The sequence below is a fragment of the Ammodytes marinus genome, assembly GCF_949987685.1.
Source record: "Ammodytes marinus genome assembly, chromosome: 2".
In the NCBI taxonomy this organism is placed as follows: domain Eukaryota; kingdom Metazoa; phylum Chordata; class Actinopteri; order Uranoscopiformes; family Ammodytidae; genus Ammodytes; species Ammodytes marinus.
In genome coordinates, this window is record NC_137231.1 from 8970396 (window position 1) to 8987306 (window position 16911).

Here is a 16911-nt window from a genome sequence, read left to right on the forward strand (position 1 = left end):
AGATTCGTGCTGAAGCTTCACTGGGCTTTACTTTCTGTCTCTGCATTCTAGCTGTAGTTTAGCTGTATTTGCCATTTCTCTTATGGTTTGGTGCCAGAGGAGTTCAATTATAATTTCAGATGAGAGTGGATGATGGAGAGTGGGTGGAAGCAGAAAAGGTGAGGCTTCGGAAGGCAAACAGCAGCTAATGCAACACACGCTCTACCAATAAATGTATAAAACTGGATTGAACTGTTCTTTTCCAGAGAAAAAGCTATAAACACACACACACACACACACACACACACACACACACACACACACGTACATACACACACAATTACCTTAATGTCAGCAAATGACAGCAAAATACATATAACTATATTGTTATCGGGGCTGGTGCTGTGGCCCACATATAGCTGCAGATGACATTTAGCAGGGCAGGCCCCTTATAAATATCATTATAAAACTGATGCCTATTCATAATCTGTCAAGAGAGGTGTGAAACAATATTCATGTGACAGACATAACAGGGTAAGGTTGCCTCTGCAGTGAACTACAAAGGGATTGGGCGAGAGTCAAACAAGAGGCAAGCCTGGCAAGAGGCCCATGGATCCGTGGCTTCGGAGACGAGAGCAAACACTTGTATTAATAGAATGTCACCTCGTACAAGCACATCAGACTGATATATCTGAACAATGTAGCTGCGAGTGTTATGTGAATATCCAATAGATCCACTTTAAAAGGCATTATGAATGGGGAGTTTGCTGCCCCCAGAGCAAGGAAGTCATTTCAGCTGACATCAAAACACACCACACAGTCTGCACTAGTTTCCACCAGGACGTTGTCTCATTTTCCTACAAATGTATTCCAATTTCAAGTTTTCCAAGCAAAAGATATTGTCATCAAAAGAATCTGACCGTACAAAAAAAATGCTACACGTAGTGGCTTTAAGTCAAGAATGTTGATATCTGGATTGGTATACAGTAGTTCATTGGTTCAACTGTACTACACAGATAAATGGGTATGGGCTTGGTTTGCTGTGCCCACTCGTCTCCACAGACTTCTAAAACCACTTATCTGGCAAAAATGCGGAAGACCCACCCTTATATTCACAGAGTCTATCTGCCTGTCCTCGCCCTGTGTTCCAGAGATGGACACTGCTTCCCTCTTGTAAACACTTGGAGCCTTGGCCTGCTATACAGTATACTCTCAGAAAGCCACTCTAGCTGAGGGTGTGAATACATAGAGCTCTGTTTCTACTTATTACCAGTCATGGTCTCCCTCTGGCAAAACAACATGGGGGGAAACTGGGTGGAGACACCCAAGGAGGGAGGGGCTGGAGGTCTAAATGAATCCCACATGTTCCCCAGGAGGAGGCTTTCCAGGCGGCCTTGGCCCGGTGGGAGGGTGGTGGTGGATACAGCAGACCTCTGAGAGCACCTCACTGCACTCTCCCGCACTTTTCGCCCACACACTGCTTTGCACCGAATCCACATGGATCCATTTAGCTCAACTATGGCATCACAAGGCACCATTTACTTTTTTGGCGAGCACCAGAGCTTCAGAAAAGTCACCACTTGGAATAAACCAAAAGGATTTTAAATAGACACAGGGAATGGAACACAGTCCAAGAGCTGCAATGGGAAACAAAATGAACTACTACCAATACAGAATAAAGGATTGAATATGTCTGATCCAAGCATATGACAAACAAGTTCAGAGCTTGGCAGAAAGAGGACAGGCTAATTTTAGAAAGTACTGCTTTCTATTAAAGCTTAACATGTGCTAGAAATTCATGCAAAGAACATGATGCACGATTTGGATTCTTTATCACCTGCTGTTGCAGATTAGGATGTTTATGCTTTCATTCATTTATGGTAAGGCATGCTAATCTGCAAGCAATGATCTAACTATGTAAAAGACAGGCTTTACTGGAAACTAGCACTACAACCATTACAACAATTGAAATTCATCCACAAAACAGGAGACATATTGTAGCAGGGAGAATGATAAAATGAATGTTTTTTGAGTATCGGCCCTATAACAGTACTTTCAGGATTTCTCATTAATTATAGTAAAGATGTGAATAGACAGTCAAAGCTGTTATAGCTATAGTACAGTTTGACAAGCTAATTACCTTTTAAATATGATGATTAAAATGGAGCAGCAAATTATTTCTAATGTTATAACTATGTTTATGTTGTAGAGCTGTTGGCAGCAATGGTTGATTTTGTTGAAAATGACAGAGGTTCGAATAAGGAAAACTTGCCTTGACCTGAAACTTGACGCAATAAGTTGGCATCGGTTTGCGTTTGTGTGGCATTTCAAGTACACAGTCAGTCAGTCAGTCGGCAAGCATGCTCACCGATGTGTGGTACAGAGCCAGGGAAGAGGATCTGTCAGCATTATCTTAACCTAGTTGTCTAGCAAGTAACAGGAGGGCCAGGGTGGAATGAGATTAGAATATCTGACCTTTTATTCTCTGGGCCTATTTCACTCATCAGCAACCATGAAGGCAGAGATCATTTACTGTTTGAGAGCCAGGTTTTGAAGACGAGGTGGCATTTCAGGGTTACTTTAATCTTTAGTAGAGGTTTGTCTTTGTACAATGGCCACTGGCTGTACTACAGATTGGGTCTGACAAGATCTGTAAGCAATGAGATGTGATGGTCTACAAAACATGACCACAGAAGTAATTTTATAATTGGCAGAACAATAACAGACAAATGAAATGAGCTATCCTCTTATAGCTTTCTGCGGTCCCCCCAGGAGTCTTTCAAGGAACTTGGTTGGACTCCTGACCCTCCCAATGAGAACCACTCAATCTTAACTCTGAGGAGACACAACAGCTGGACATACCTTGGCTCGACAGATACTGTATATGGCAGCTCCCTGCCACGGTGGACGGGACAGGTTTAAGTGTGCGTGCATCTGATGTATTAGCCGTTTGGTAATGGTTTGTTCCCAGCTAAAATAGTCCCATCCAGAAGTCCCTTAAGAACCACACTCTCTTTAGATCCTTATTAGATCAAGAAAGTTGCCTGAAAATATTTTTTAAGCACATCATTGTCAAGCCTGCTAGAGCAACAACTTGAGCTCTCCTGCTGTCACCGCTGTTTTGAAAATAAGACTTTGATATTCGACATCACACATTTTCCAACAGAATTTACTTGCATTTGTATTTTCACCATGATGCACCACAAAGACACAATGGATCAAAGACACAGCATGTGTGACATGCATCTCAAACTCTCCCACTGACATTTACTAGATAATGAATCGCTCTTTGTTTTGCCTACAAATGTGATGAATGTGAATGATATTATTGGACCAGAAAACATTTATTATATTCCAGTGTTTTTTTAACCAAATAATCACACCAGATAAAAAAGTTAACTTAAGGGATCACCCAGTCGAAGTTCTTACAATTCAATTTCAACCTCGTAAATGGATCACAGCTACAACCTTTGGGGACCATGAATGTCTATTCCAAATCCATTGGCAGTCCACCCAATAGATGTTTACATTTCCGTCTGGACCAAAGTGGTGGTCTGACCAACTGACAAACCAACATCACCGTGCCAATAGCGTGGCTAAGAACCGTGCTTTGTGTGATGGACATTCAAACAGACACACATCAAGCCATTGACCCCAATCTTATAAAAAGGAGAGTGAAAACCCCTAGGTTTACACATGGAGTATACTAACTGGGATATGTTCAGTTGAATATTTTTCTCATTAGGACTCCCTGGAATCCTCTCAAGGACCCCTGAGGGCCCTGAACACCAATAGGGAGCCACTGGTCGTTGTATATGCATAATAACTCTATTTTAGTTTGTGAGTAGTAATGTTCCACATTGTAAATGGAAACAAAACAGTGCTGATGGATTTAAATAGAAAGTATCTCAGAGCATCAGTGCATCGAAGAAGCAGAAGAGTTTTGCTTTTTGTATTGGTGAAATCAGGGCATGGGGGAGGGGTGGAGATATCACAGGCCAGTGACAGACTAATGTAAGTGTATAAATACCACATAGTTTATTAAGTCAATCACTCTGGCCTATCAGTGATGTTTTGACAATATATAGGAAATATGGTTTTTCAACTGTATAGCTGTAGATTCCATAGCAGTTCACCATTATGGTCGTTTTAGGCACCTTCTTTTTGCGTTTACTTTTGTTCAGAATCAGAGACAAGCGCTTGAAATGATTCATGTAAAATTGTGTTTATTTGAAAGTTGTAAGAGGCTCACAGAGCTTGCGGTCATATACCTTATTTTGCATAAGTCCTTGTTTCCCCCGGATGTAGAAGGCAAGGCCCCTAGAGCCGCCATAGCCACATTTATTATGGGAATTATAAATAATTTGATAGGTGGAATGGCAGGTGGAAATAAATCGGTATTATCATTTAGGGCTGAAAAGCTGTAGGGGCAGGGGATCAGTCTACGATCTATTATGGTCTTACAGGTTGGAAACGTGCCTTGTGGTTAACCAAAAACCACAATACAATTGAAAAATAACCATTTACCACCACACAGACTAACAATATGCTGTCAGTAGAAATGAGACTAATGTAAAACAAGAGCATAAGGTTGATTTATAACTGTGACCTTATCTTCTGTATGTCTCAAAAAGTGATATAAGATCCCTCATAGCATATTGCCTGTCAGTTTAAGAAACTTCTCAGGGCAGAAGTGACACAACCCCCTGCACTGTAATTGTCAATCTCCAGGCTCTCTCACTCCAAGGTGCTGATGGATGAGGACCTACAAAGGAAATTACATTGTTGTTATCTAATCTGACAAACCTAGCCACACTGCCGCGACACACTACTGGTTTTATCCCCAGTAGGGAACATATAGTTAGTAGTTATCGCAATACACCAGGACACTGTGCCACATGGATTTTATGAGAAGCCCATGGATACTTTGTCTGTAGGGAGATTGTACGTGTATCTGCAACTTTTGGTCAAGATATTGAATCCTCTGTGTGACACGGGGAAAGGATATCTCCTTAACCAACTGAGCTGTAGGGGCTGAGCCCTAGAGCTTTACAGTGTGTGAGGAGAACAGAATAGTAGTAGTTCAGGGAATGTTTCTGATGGCGATATGAGTTGGACATTCTGAAGACGAATATGGACGAGCTTGACTCAGGAACTGAAATTTTGCTACACTCATGGGAATCTAGGGAATATATTTTGTAGAGCTTGTAGGTCAAAATTGTGGGAGCACAATGTCAAACAGTCAACTGCTCATTTCCCAGCATGCAGTGCAAGAGTAGGGGCCTATCAAACTGAGATTGAGAGACTGAGAGATTCTCTAGATTTGATGGATGCTTGTTCATGTGTCGAGACCCTGAAAGAGCAACTAGGGCATATTAATAACATGTCAATTGGCAATATCCTCCTCCTGAGAAACGCTCATGCCCCCGGGGGACATCTCAAACTCGGCGACATATCTTCCATCACACATTTACATAAACAAACTAAACACAAATCAGCAATGTCATAAGAGCAATATTTAAAAACAGGAAGCCTACACGGTCTGGTTGCCACACCGAACATTACCAGGACGAGTCAAACAAACAATTCATTTAACTATAGTCAAACACGAAGCGCCATAAACGCCACACACAGGAAGAAGGCACACAAGAGGCTCTAATGGACACTAATACCAACCAGTGAGGCATCAATGGTTACAAGCTTATTTACCAAACCCCTTGACAAATAGACCACAGCAGCTCAGCATACACAATCACACCAAGATGCGGATTAAGATCAATGAATTAATGTTTTAAATACAGCCGAGTGAAGAGGGGATTGCTGAAACCTCAGTGGGGAAACCAAGTGTGAGATTAACTACACCTCTGGACCGTATCTTGAATAAAAAAGAAGCTACATACATAGGGGACAAAAACATAAAACTAAGGGGATTAATCCTGGCTATAGTCCACATCATGAGCATTTGAATCAGAATGCCAACAAACTCACAAAAAGTAATGCCTAGCTGCGTGGCTATTAGTCATAGGTATAAAAAAAACTGTACAGTTGGGAAATGCGGTTCCGGTTTACTGAACTTTGATTAACAGAGAAATGTAACACTTCTACTACTGGGCTTGTTGTGAGAAAAGACAAAATTCCTGTACTGTGTTCTGTGTTCCTGTACTCTATACCAAGATATAGAGCCTAAAGGTTTACATATAGGAGTACTTGTTTTTACTGTGCGACACATGGTCGAATGCCATCGCCCTCTTCCCCACATTTCAACAACTCGTTCTGCACTCTCTCCACTAAAAAGGGAAGTAGCCTACCCTTTAAAAAAGTCTCTACGAGCAGAGCACAAACACAAAACAATGCATCCAGTAGGGCCAGGGTCTGAATGAAGTCTGATGCAATGGGTATGCAGTGAAAGGGAGGAAACAGATGTGGATGCTGGAGATTAGATTCCTGTGTCAGGCCTGTTGTGCAGCTCTGTGCCCCTCAGCCTGGTGATATGCTGGCTCTGGCTGCCACCACTGACTGCCTCGCTCATAATTCACCTCCACACAAGACTGCTCAACGCTGGTCCAGTCCACATGATCAATTGATCGTTTCCACCCATCTACCCAGGCGTTCACTGAAGTATGGACTATAAGGATGAGCAACAAATGATAATGGCCGGGCCGGGCTTTTTGTTTTCCTGAACAGGTTATTCATTTGGCATATGGTCAAGCACAGGGATGAGGGAGGCCTTTCTGAGGAATTACTGAAAAGGTGTAAGTAAAGCTTCTTGAGTCCGCTAATACAGAGCTGGCCTGGGACAAATTGACACATGGGGAGAGAAGCTATACTGTATAAAAGAATCTGGGATAGTATTGTGACAGCTAAACCGTCACCGTCACTAAAAGCTTCATTTTCCATCAATGTTATTTCATGATGAGTCGTGGTCATGCAGTGGAGATATAAATAATTCTGTACTAAAGTGTTCTGATTCAATCTCTGTGGGAATCTGTGGGAACACAGTAACACAGCATGGACTGTGTGTGTGGTGTGTGTGTGTGTGTGTGTGTGTGTGTGTGTGTGTGTGTGTGTGTGTGTGTGTGTGTGTGTGTGTGTGTGTGTGTGTGTGTGTGTGTGTGTGCGCACGTGTGTGTTCTGGCCCCAGATCTCAACCTCCATTGCCCATATGATACCAAGTGGCCTGTTGGCAACGGTGAGACCTTGAACATTCAGCGTCCTAGGAATAAAAAAAGATTTGTGTCCCGAGTATAGTTCTTTAGTTTTAACCCCTGCATGTCAGTTCAATGTTCCTACTCCTGCGCTGATTGCGTGTTATTATGGTCAAGACATTTTGAAATAAAAGGCACGTTATGCTTTAGCTTGCATTGTAAAGCCATACACAAGGCTAAATGGACTCTGACATAATGGACTCATAGTAGACATTCTCAAACTGTGTGTTTGAGAATGAGGAGGGATGGCCTAGATTGGACATACACTGCTCCCCGGGGGGGTTCCATTATACGCGACTCAATCCTCAGGACCCTTTTAATGGGAAATCGGGGGGCAACAACAGGGTAAAGTCTTAATCCTCACCCTTAAACCATCTGCTGGGGGAAATAAAAAGTATTGTAAACATTGAAATGAACACAAATAATATTTTTTTTAGTCATTTTAGACTCTAATATCTATTGGCCGCAAAACATCTGACCTCTGCTATTTTACAAACAATATGGCTGAAATGTAGTCCTATCCTTAAAATCCTTCAGTCTCAGTCATTGACCCGAGACTGGGAGTGCATATAACCACTCGGGCTGCGGCTAAACCATTTTCTTTAGGATTTTTTGTTAGGATGGGGACAAATGTAGAAGAACACATATAGCCTAGTTTACCTTTGCATTCAACACAGATCAATGTCCACAAGCAATACACGATCAAATGGCCCAACCATAGAGCCACAGTGTTAAAAAGGATAGATAATTGCTCATGGATAATTGCAAGCAAACACACAGGGTTTCAGCGATAGTCCCTTCACCTGCAGGTTTAGCCCTATCCAGGAGAATGCATGGGTGGCTGATGACTCAGACCAAACACACCCCTCTCTCCTTCCTCATCCATCACATGGAGGGGCCTGGGATGAAAGCAGCGCTGCATGGGGGGTCCATGGCCTGAGTGTGATAATGGCTGGTGTGCTGACAACCATTGACTGCAAGTGACAATCTAATCATCCTGATAGGGCTGGTTCGGATGCACCACTGTCACTTGCTTGTCAGAACATAGACATTTATTTGAACTGCATGGGTTAAGACCTGCTCCACAGTGAGTTAAGACCTGTTGGCCTTAATTGGGCAGAGGTCATAGCCTAATCCTCACTCCCTCCATAAGAACACCTACATTATACATTAGGTGAGACATGGTGGTGGATGCAAACCTAGCAGGGGACCGCTGCAGGACTCCACTAGTGAAGCCCAAGCCTATAAGGATTATGATGCTTCTTGATAGGTGGTGTGCCCCTGTAAACTGTCCCAACGGAGTGTGTGTGCATGAATCATACACACCCGCCTGCTGGGGGGCAGTGTGCAACCATTTAAATTGCCTGCGGCATTTTCTTCAGTGGGAGGTGAGTATATATGGCGGCCTAAGATGCGGTCTCTTGCACGATCATCGCCTTGTTGAACTTGCATGGCTTAGTGGAAGTTTGCCTTTTATAATGGCATAACGGTCTGTCCGGATGCTGCACATGAAGGCAGCATATCACGCTGCTTCTTGCAAAACCCATTTCAGAACCGCGGCGAGATTCCCCGTTAGCCTACAATACTCCTTTATAATCACTTATTCCACCTCAGTGTCTGAATCAACCCGTGCAAAGTTCGAGGTGCAAACCCCCTCTTTCCCGTGTAATCTGTGGGAAAAAGGTGAATGGGAAAACCCCGGCGGCATGCAACGAATGTGAATAAGGAGCGAAGAAAAACTTACGTGAAAACGAAAAATAAAGTGCTCGATCCCACAAGGAGTGTGGCAGCGGTGGACACTGGGATGTATTTGGTGGGTTTAAATCTCTTTCCAGCGCTGTTGGGCATTCTGTAATTTCCACATTCCTCAATTAGTTATTCCGATTGGAGTCGCATGTAGAAAAAGATCCAGTGAGCAAGTGTGTAGGCTATTTTTTTCGATTGCTATTAAAGGTTTCAACCAGCCCCCGTCTTTTGCTACCGTTGAAGCCGCATAGATCCCAGGACAGAGGCAGGAATACACGGAGCTCTCAGAAAGCCTGGAAATCCCACCCTTGCAATCCAGCCCACTGGTGAGGTCACTGAACCGCTTAGAAAAGGTGGAGCCTGTGTGTGAGCCCTGCTGCGAGCACCTTCCTAAGAAAATGATCTGAGCTCTGATGTTGATTAGACTGCTGCATTTCGTCAGTCATTTTCTACCAAATTATATTCCGCGTGTTTGGAGCGGCACTGCAGGTGGCTTTGTGGTCCGCATTATGCAGTGTTTCTTTCGGAGAGGATAGCAACACCAAACCCCATTTACAATCTCGCACTTTATTGTTGCTTTGCTTACCAAAAAGCCTACACACATGGACTAAACAGGCACACTTGACTCTTCAGCCACTCTTTCATTCGGCGTAGTTATTTTACACCATCTAGCCTATTTACATCATAATGAAACATAAGTTGCTACAGGACTTTACCCATTCCATCCATAGTCCTGTATAACCAAAATAGACTGAAAAGAAGCAGGGGCAGCATAAAGCATGAGTTGAACTTTTGTGTGAATTGATTTGTGCAGTTTTAGATTGTAAACCTGATCTCAACGGCTCATAAACGTGGCCCCACCGAAATGTTGAATGGAGTTTGCAGTGCCAATGACAGACTAGACAGCGGGGGATAATCAGGTCTACTACGATGTAGTCACTACTGTGGATTAATGGTTTGACAGCGCCATCAAGCGGCACACGTCAGGATTTATGCGAATCAGGAAAGCCACCTGTTTTGGCTCTGGCGGGCCACCGTAATGTTTGAAGGAAACTGCTTAGATTAGCTTTGTTATCTCTTCATGTCCCGTCTGTATTTTTAGTTTCCAGCTAAGAGCCACCGCCCGTAAGATATTTGTGCCACAAAAACCGTGTTTTGTTTCTATTGCTGGACTTGAGCCTCTAAAGTCAGACGCCATTTTAGCCAGAGAAAGCCCCTACGTCTGAGGAGAGATATTGCATTACGCCTCGTTAACGGTAAACCAGTTAAGCTCGGCTAATTAGCTAGCAGCAGCAGCAGCGCCGTGCTTGTTCGGCGGCTCCTCGCGGGATGTCGTACAGGAAAACTTTGAAACTTCTTTGTGGGTTCGCCGGGGGCTCGGCCGTCGTGGTGTTCGCGGCCGCCGCTGCGGACTCCCACGGGTTCTTCGGCGAGCCGCGAGGACCAGCGGAGAGTCGGTGGTCGAGATTCACCGCCGTCCAAGCTGCGCAGCCGGCGTGGACACCTGCCACCCACACACCAAGCCCGACAGGTCACTCGTGGGACTTCAACTGGGATAAGTAGGTGCTCCCACCCCACATGCGCTGCCTCCTGTCTGTCTGTCTGCTTGTTCGGACGTAGCTTGTACCATTACACTCCCTCCATTTTCCTTTCACTTTTGTATAGGTGGAGCGTCACGTCATATCTCTTATCAATAAGACATCTAATTAGTATACTGCTGTAAACCAAGAGTAAAATTAGACTGTTTTTACATTGGACTAGCCTACATTTTAATATCCTGCTGAATTGAATTTGAATATTGGAAATCTGATGGGCCATGTATGATATGACATTTCATGAGCCCTATTCTCAGAGCGACACTATTTTAAACTAGTCTACAAAATGACAGGAACTCTTCAAAGTATCATTCTGATCATCACAAATCACAGTTGCCTGCCATGCCAGCCCAGGCTCCCATGTCCATCTTAATAACCATATGAGACAACAACGCCACTACTAATCTCAAAATGACCCTGCTGTATTAACTGTTGTCCAGGAGAGACCCATCTACACTGACCAATGGGAAGAAGAAAGAGAAAGAGAGTGTGACAGAAGATCCCAGCTCCGAGCAGGACAACGGCAAACCAAAAGCCACACGCAACATCCTCCTCATCAGACACTCCCAGTATAACCTGAGCGGCAACAACGACAAGGAGAGGATCCTCACTCCATTAGGTCCTCATTTTCACAAAATGTCACGTTAAAATGTCAGCAGTCTAGACAGTAATTTGCTCTGATTCTGATAGTGTTCATTGCTTGTTATGCTACCCAATTCTTCACAGACAGTTTCTGACACGCAAGCCATTTGTTATAATGACCTTTTGTGTGTGTCTACTTCCAGGTCGTGAGCAGGCCGAGTTGACAGGGCAGCGGTTGGCAGCGTTGGGACTCAAGTATGACGTTCTGATCCACTCCAGCATGACCAGGGCCACAGAGACGGCAAATATCATCAGCAAACACCTCTCAGGTAGTGCAGAGATGTCGCACTGCACTGGTTTTACACCAAGTGTGGAAAGACATTCGATATATATATATATTTTTTTTTTTTAAAGTTTATTTCTGTTATGATGCAGTGTTTCCGTTTCTAACATCTCACAGGATCTTTTAAATATATTTAATATCTGATATGGAAACTTGGTGTCAAAAAATATTGAGATTATTGAAAAAAATGATGTGACGATTACATGCTATGCTACCAAAGCACAGAATAATTATTGAGGCCAGCATGTAGACTGTTAGCCTGGCTCCGCCCGCCTACCTACTTCCGGCCAAATTTAATTTTCCCTTCAGTAGTCATGTACACTTCTGTACAAATGAAATGAAGTACGATGGTCTGGTAGCACAAGGCTAGTAGACTGTATGACATTTTAAAAATTCTATATCTGGCCCCTTTATTACCCTAATATTGTTAAAGATGTTTTTTTTATGCCTAAATGTGTTACTGCTTGACACACATTGTTAAAGTTGTTGGTGTAGAATTGCGGAACATCACAAATGTGTATTAACATGTTTCCTGCCGGCCCTTAATGTGGTACGGGTGTAGGAGTGGACCTGCTCAGCTGTGATCTGCTCAGAGAGGGAGCACCCATAGAGCCGGTTCCACCCGTCACACACTGGAAGCCCGACGCTGTGGTGAGTAAAGCTACACCCTCTCTCCCTATAGAGCAGGCTATAAGACAGATCTTCCTTTTTTTTGTAATAGATTATCCTTGTTTAGGTAACTTTCTGCTGACCACGTGTCTGTGCAGTGTCCAGTGCTTCTTTAGGCTTACAGCTGCAATACCAGCCAATACAACAGTGCACTGCTACAGGAATGGGTTCATAGGAAGAGTTAGTTTCCAAAATGCAGGGGCCTATCCGAAAAGTATTTTTTGCATAGGAAATTTCCTTTCCTATCGAGATGACCCGGAAGTACTCGGCAGATAGGTGATCCGAATTCTCAAAATGCTTAGGAAAGGCATAGGAAAGGAGCCTCGATTCATCCTTTAACCCTCCTTTAGCATAGGTTACTCCGGACCAACCTATGCTAAAGGAAAGGAGATAGTGGTATCCGATAATCCTTTACGGCGGCAAGATTTAAAGCAACAGGCCACCGCCGGAGTTTACCGACTCTACACGAATACGAACGAGAGGTAAAACAGAAGAGAGGAGAGGAGAAGAGAGGAAGATTTAACTCGGCTAAAACAAAATACCCCCTCCCCACACACACACACAGGCTAAAGATAATAAAGAACTCATAAAAGACAAACATCATAATAGTTATTTTCGTAGCACATAATTTACACCATAAGAAAATAAAATACCAACTTCACATTTAATGAAGTTACTGGGGGCAGTTCATTTCAACATCAACACAAGTGTAGCCTCTTTTTATTCCACATGTGAATTGGGATATATGGGAGTGATTCTCACTCTGTTGGCAACAACCTGATTAAAATCAATATGAAAAGAACGCATGGATCAAACGAGCGCTTGTTGTAGTCAATTTTCGGAGAATAGGCTATAGTGTAGTTTCACGCTAGTGACTCACGTCAGCAATACTCGCCGTCGCGCAATGACGTCGGTTAGGAAAAGTGGAGTCGAATTCATTTGAAACAGCGCTGTCCTTTCCTATGTTCGATAGGAAGCACCTTTCATCTCTCCTTAACCCCAATGACGTTTAGGGGTTAAGGTATAGGAAAGGAGGCTTATAGGTTAGGAGATTGGACTTTTCGGATAGGCCCCAGGTGTTTTTGAAGGAGCCTTGCAGTTTGTTATAGTTAACTAATTTAAATAGACATGTACATAATAACCTCGTATTCACGGTTAACCGGGACGTAATAGTCAGATTCTGCAGACTAGCTTTTAACAACCGCAAATAGTTTGTGTTATTTGTGATGTGAAATGAATGACTGCGTGCCTCCATAACATATTGAAATCATTTTCAAAGCTTTATTTAAAAAAAAAAAAAAAAAAAAGGTTTTCGTTTATACATTTTTCCTAAACGGTTATGATTTACTAACCAGTTACATTCGTGCACCCCTCCTACTAATATATCCATTAGTAGAAGGGGTATACAGTATCTCACAAAAGTGAGTACACCCCTAACATTTCTTCAAATATTTCATTATATCTTTCCATGCGACAACACTGAATAAATGACACTTTGATACAATGTAAAGCAGTCAGTGTACAGCTTGTATAACAGTGTAAATTTACTGTCCCCTCAAAATAACTCGACACACAGCCATTAATGTCTAAACTGTTGGCAACAAAAGTGAGTACACCCCTAAGAAAAAATTTCCAAATTGGGCCCAAAGTGTCAATATTTTGTTTTGCCATCATTATTTTCTATCACTGCCTTAACCCTCTTGGGCATGTAGTTCACTAGAGCTTCACAGGTTGCAACTGGAACCCTCTTCTACCCATTCATGACGACATCAAGGAGCTGGTGGATATTAGAGTCCTTGCGCTCCTCCATCTCCCGTTTGAGGATGCCCCAAAGATGCTCAATAGGGTTTAAGACTGGAGACATGCTTGGCCAGTCCATAACCTTTACCCTCAGCTTCTTTAGCAAACCAGTGGTCGTTCGGAGGTGTGTTTGGGGTCGTTATCATGTTGCAGTACTGCCCTGCGGCCCAGTTTATGAAGGGAGGGGATCATGCTCTGCTTCAGTATGTCACAGTACATGTTAGAATTCAATGAACTGTAGATCCCCAGTGCTGGCAGCACTCATGCAGCCCCAGACCATGACACTCCAACCACCATGCTTGACTCTAGGCAAGACACACTTGTCTTTGTACTCCTCACCTGGTAGCCGCTCCACACTCTTAACACCATCTGACCCAAATAAATGTATTTTGGTCTCATCAGACCACAGGACATGGTTGCAGTAATCCATGTCCGTAGTCTGTTTGTCTTCAGCAAACTTTTTGTGGGGTTTCTTGTGCATCATCTTTAGAATAGGCTTCCTTCTGGGATGACAGCCATGCAGACCAGTATGATGCAGAGTGCGGCGTATGGTCTGAGCACTGACAGGTTGACCCCCCACCCCTTCAAGCCCTTCAGCAATGCTGGCAGCACTCATACGTCTATTTTCCAAAGCCAACTTCTGTGTACGACGCTGACCACGTGCACTCAACCTTCGTAAACTGGGCCGCAGGGTGGTATTGCAACATGATAACGACCCCAAACACACCTCCAAGACGACCAGTGGCTTGCTAAAAAAGCTGAGGGTAAAGGTTATGGCCTGGCCAAGCATGTCTCCAGACCTAAACCCTATTGAGCATCTTTGGGGCATCCTCAAACAGAAGGTGGAGGAGCGCAAGGTCTTTAATATCCACCAGCTCTGTGATGCTGTCATAAATGGGTGGAAGAGGGTTCCAGTTGCAACCTGTGAAGCTCTAGTGAACTACATGCCCAAGAGGGTTAAGGCAGTGCTGGAAAATAATGGTGGCCACACAAAATATTTACACTTTGGGCCCGATTTGTACATTTTTTCTAAGGGGTGTACTCACTTTTGTTGCCAGCAGTTTAGACATTAATGGCTGTGTGTCGAGTTATTTTGAGGGGACAGTAAATTTACACTGTTATACAAGCTGTACACTGACTACTTTACATTGTATCAAAGTGTCATTTCTTCAGTGTTGTCCCATGGAAAGATATAAAGAAAAATGTGAAGAAATGTGAGGGGTGTACTCACTTTTGTGAGATACTGTATATCCATATATCCATTCCCTATACAAAGCAGTCTCATGTATATTGACTCTGTACTGACTAGAGGGGTTCAAGGAGGACCTTTTGATGTGACGAAGGCGGCTTTCAACCTCTCTCCCCTCTAGCAGTACCACGAAGATGGAGCCCGCATTGAGGCAGCCTTCCGCCGCTACATCCACCGCGCTGACGCCAAGCAGAAGGAGGACAGCTACGAGATCATCGTGTGTCATGCCAACGTCATCCGTTACTTTGTCTGCAGGTTTGTGTTGGACTTTATCCCAGGCCAGAATGCGGGCCTCTTGCTTGGCTAGCCATTGTTTTTCACTAACTATGCCGCAATTTTCCATCAGATTTTTTTTCGATTCAATATGTGCTTCACTTGTGTCATTTTGCTCTTAACACTGTGAGGTGGACCATTTATATACAATCTATGGTTAATATACACATACATACCCAGAGCCTAGGTTGTGTATTAACACAACTGAATTTTTTTCAGTGAGCACACAGTACCCACAGGTAGCGGTTTGCAAGGAGAGTTTTATCTCTCTTCCTTTTTTATAAGCCCGCCCGCTGTTTATTATTAATATAACGGCCCGTCATCAGACACATGTGCCGGATGGTTTTTGCACATTGATCGCTCCATCAAGTTATCCAAGTCAGTGCTTTTTGTATGGGCAGAGATCGTTATTTTAAGTGTGTCTTTATGAAGTTTATTGTTAAACTTAAGTGTAGACTATTGTTTCCTTATCACCGCCGAGTTCCGCTGTACAAGCGTTCTCCAGAATGGCTGACCTCACCTTTTTGAAAATAAATGTTTAATGTAATTATTTGAGCTGCTACATACAAACTTGTGCATTTCCTGGTGACGGCTGTCTCTTTTTAAAAGAGACATTTATTACAATTTACTAGTTGTGATAAGAGTTTTATATCCTCCAAATGTCTACATACTGGAGAACATGACACACAAATCCAGCTATTTGTTCAGTGTCCCGTAAAGATAGAGTAGCTCCTGGTACCCATCTGCTCATGTCTCTCTTTGGTTCTCCTTCAGGGCTCTGCAGTTCCCTCCAGAGGGCTGGCTCCGTATGGGCTTGAACAACGGCAGCATCACGTGGCTCACCATCCGGCCCAGTGGCAGGGTGGCGCTAAGAACTCTGGGAGACGCAGGATTCATGCCCCCGGACAAAATGACACGGACCTGATGGCCCAACACGCCAGGACTCAGTCCGATGCCCCAAGTCAGTTGGTCACAGGGTCAAAAGCTCAGTTTTCTCCTTAAGTGTCTTGAAAATTACCGTTGTTATTATTTTGTAATTTGAACTATACTACCATCATGTAACGAGAGACTGTGCGGCTTTTGGAATACTTCCGTGCCATAGAACGCCAGCAGAAGTGATGAACGGCCGAAAAAGCAACTCCACCTGAATGTAACTGAGGGTTTTTTTTACAGAAGTGACTGATTTTTAAACCAAAAAAAAAAAAAAAAATTGTATTTGTATAGTTGTTGTAAATTCACATCATGCCCTCAGCTCTACATGTCTTTAGAATATGCTCAAGTGAGGATTGTGTTGTGTTCTATTGTTCAGCTGTAGTAAATAAAAAGTAAATAAGGAATGCCTTGATTCTGTCACATTTCTTTCTTCCTGAAATAAGTTGGAATCTCATCCAAAAGCAAAAAGTTCAAACACATTGGCTGTAAAGTAGGAGTGGTGTTTTATTGATTAGTTGAAAGCAAATGAGGTCGAGA

The 16911-nt window shown here is 43.3% G+C and overlaps 2 protein-coding genes across 5 annotated transcripts in view; one reads left to right on the plus strand and one right to left on the minus strand.

Moving 5' to 3' along the window:
• The window catches only part of zdhhc8b (zDHHC palmitoyltransferase 8b), a 67604-nt gene extending 58432 nt beyond the window's left edge, over nt 1-9172 (minus strand). Inside the window, exon 1 of the mRNA XM_080049394.1 lies at nt 8929-9172. Within this exon, the coding sequence (XP_079905520.1) occupies nt 8929-9032 (104 nt within the window). The 5' untranslated portion in view covers nt 9033-9172. The remainder of the gene's footprint in view (nt 1-8928) is intronic.
• Nucleotides 9173-9983: 811 nt separating this feature from the next.
• Nucleotides 9984-16778, plus strand: pgam5 (PGAM family member 5, serine/threonine protein phosphatase, mitochondrial). 4 transcript variants are annotated; one of them, XM_080041067.1, is made up of 6 exons: nt 9984-10489; nt 10966-11144; nt 11311-11436; nt 12013-12101; nt 15290-15423; nt 16216-16778. In XM_080041067.1, the coding sequence occupies exons 1-6, from the start codon at nt 10260-10262 to the stop codon at nt 16364-16366; spliced, it is 909 nt and encodes a 302-aa protein (XP_079897193.1). In that variant the 5' UTR covers nt 9984-10259; the 3' UTR covers nt 16367-16778. The 4 variants fall into 4 exon arrangements, with proteins under 4 accessions (XP_079897193.1, XP_079897194.1, XP_079897191.1 ...); XM_080041068.1 differs by having other exon boundaries at nt 15293-15423; XM_080041065.1 differs by having other exon boundaries at nt 11311-11435; nt 12006-12101.
• Nucleotides 16779-16911: the final 133 nt, after the last annotated feature.

Bases quoted from the DNA above. Each gene is read 5' to 3' on its own strand.
- pgam5 (XM_080041065.1), top strand. From the start codon at position 10,260: ATGTCGTACAGGAAAACTTTGAAACTTCTTTGTGGGTTCGCCGGGGGC. The intron at 10,490-10,965 runs GTAGGTGCTCCC...ACTGTTGTCCAG, and splicing joins TGGGACTTCAACTGGGATAA to GAGAGACCCATCTACACTGA. The intron at 11,436-12,005 runs GGTAGTGCAGAG...TAATGTGGTACG, and splicing joins TCATCAGCAAACACCTCTCA to GGTGTAGGAGTGGACCTGCT.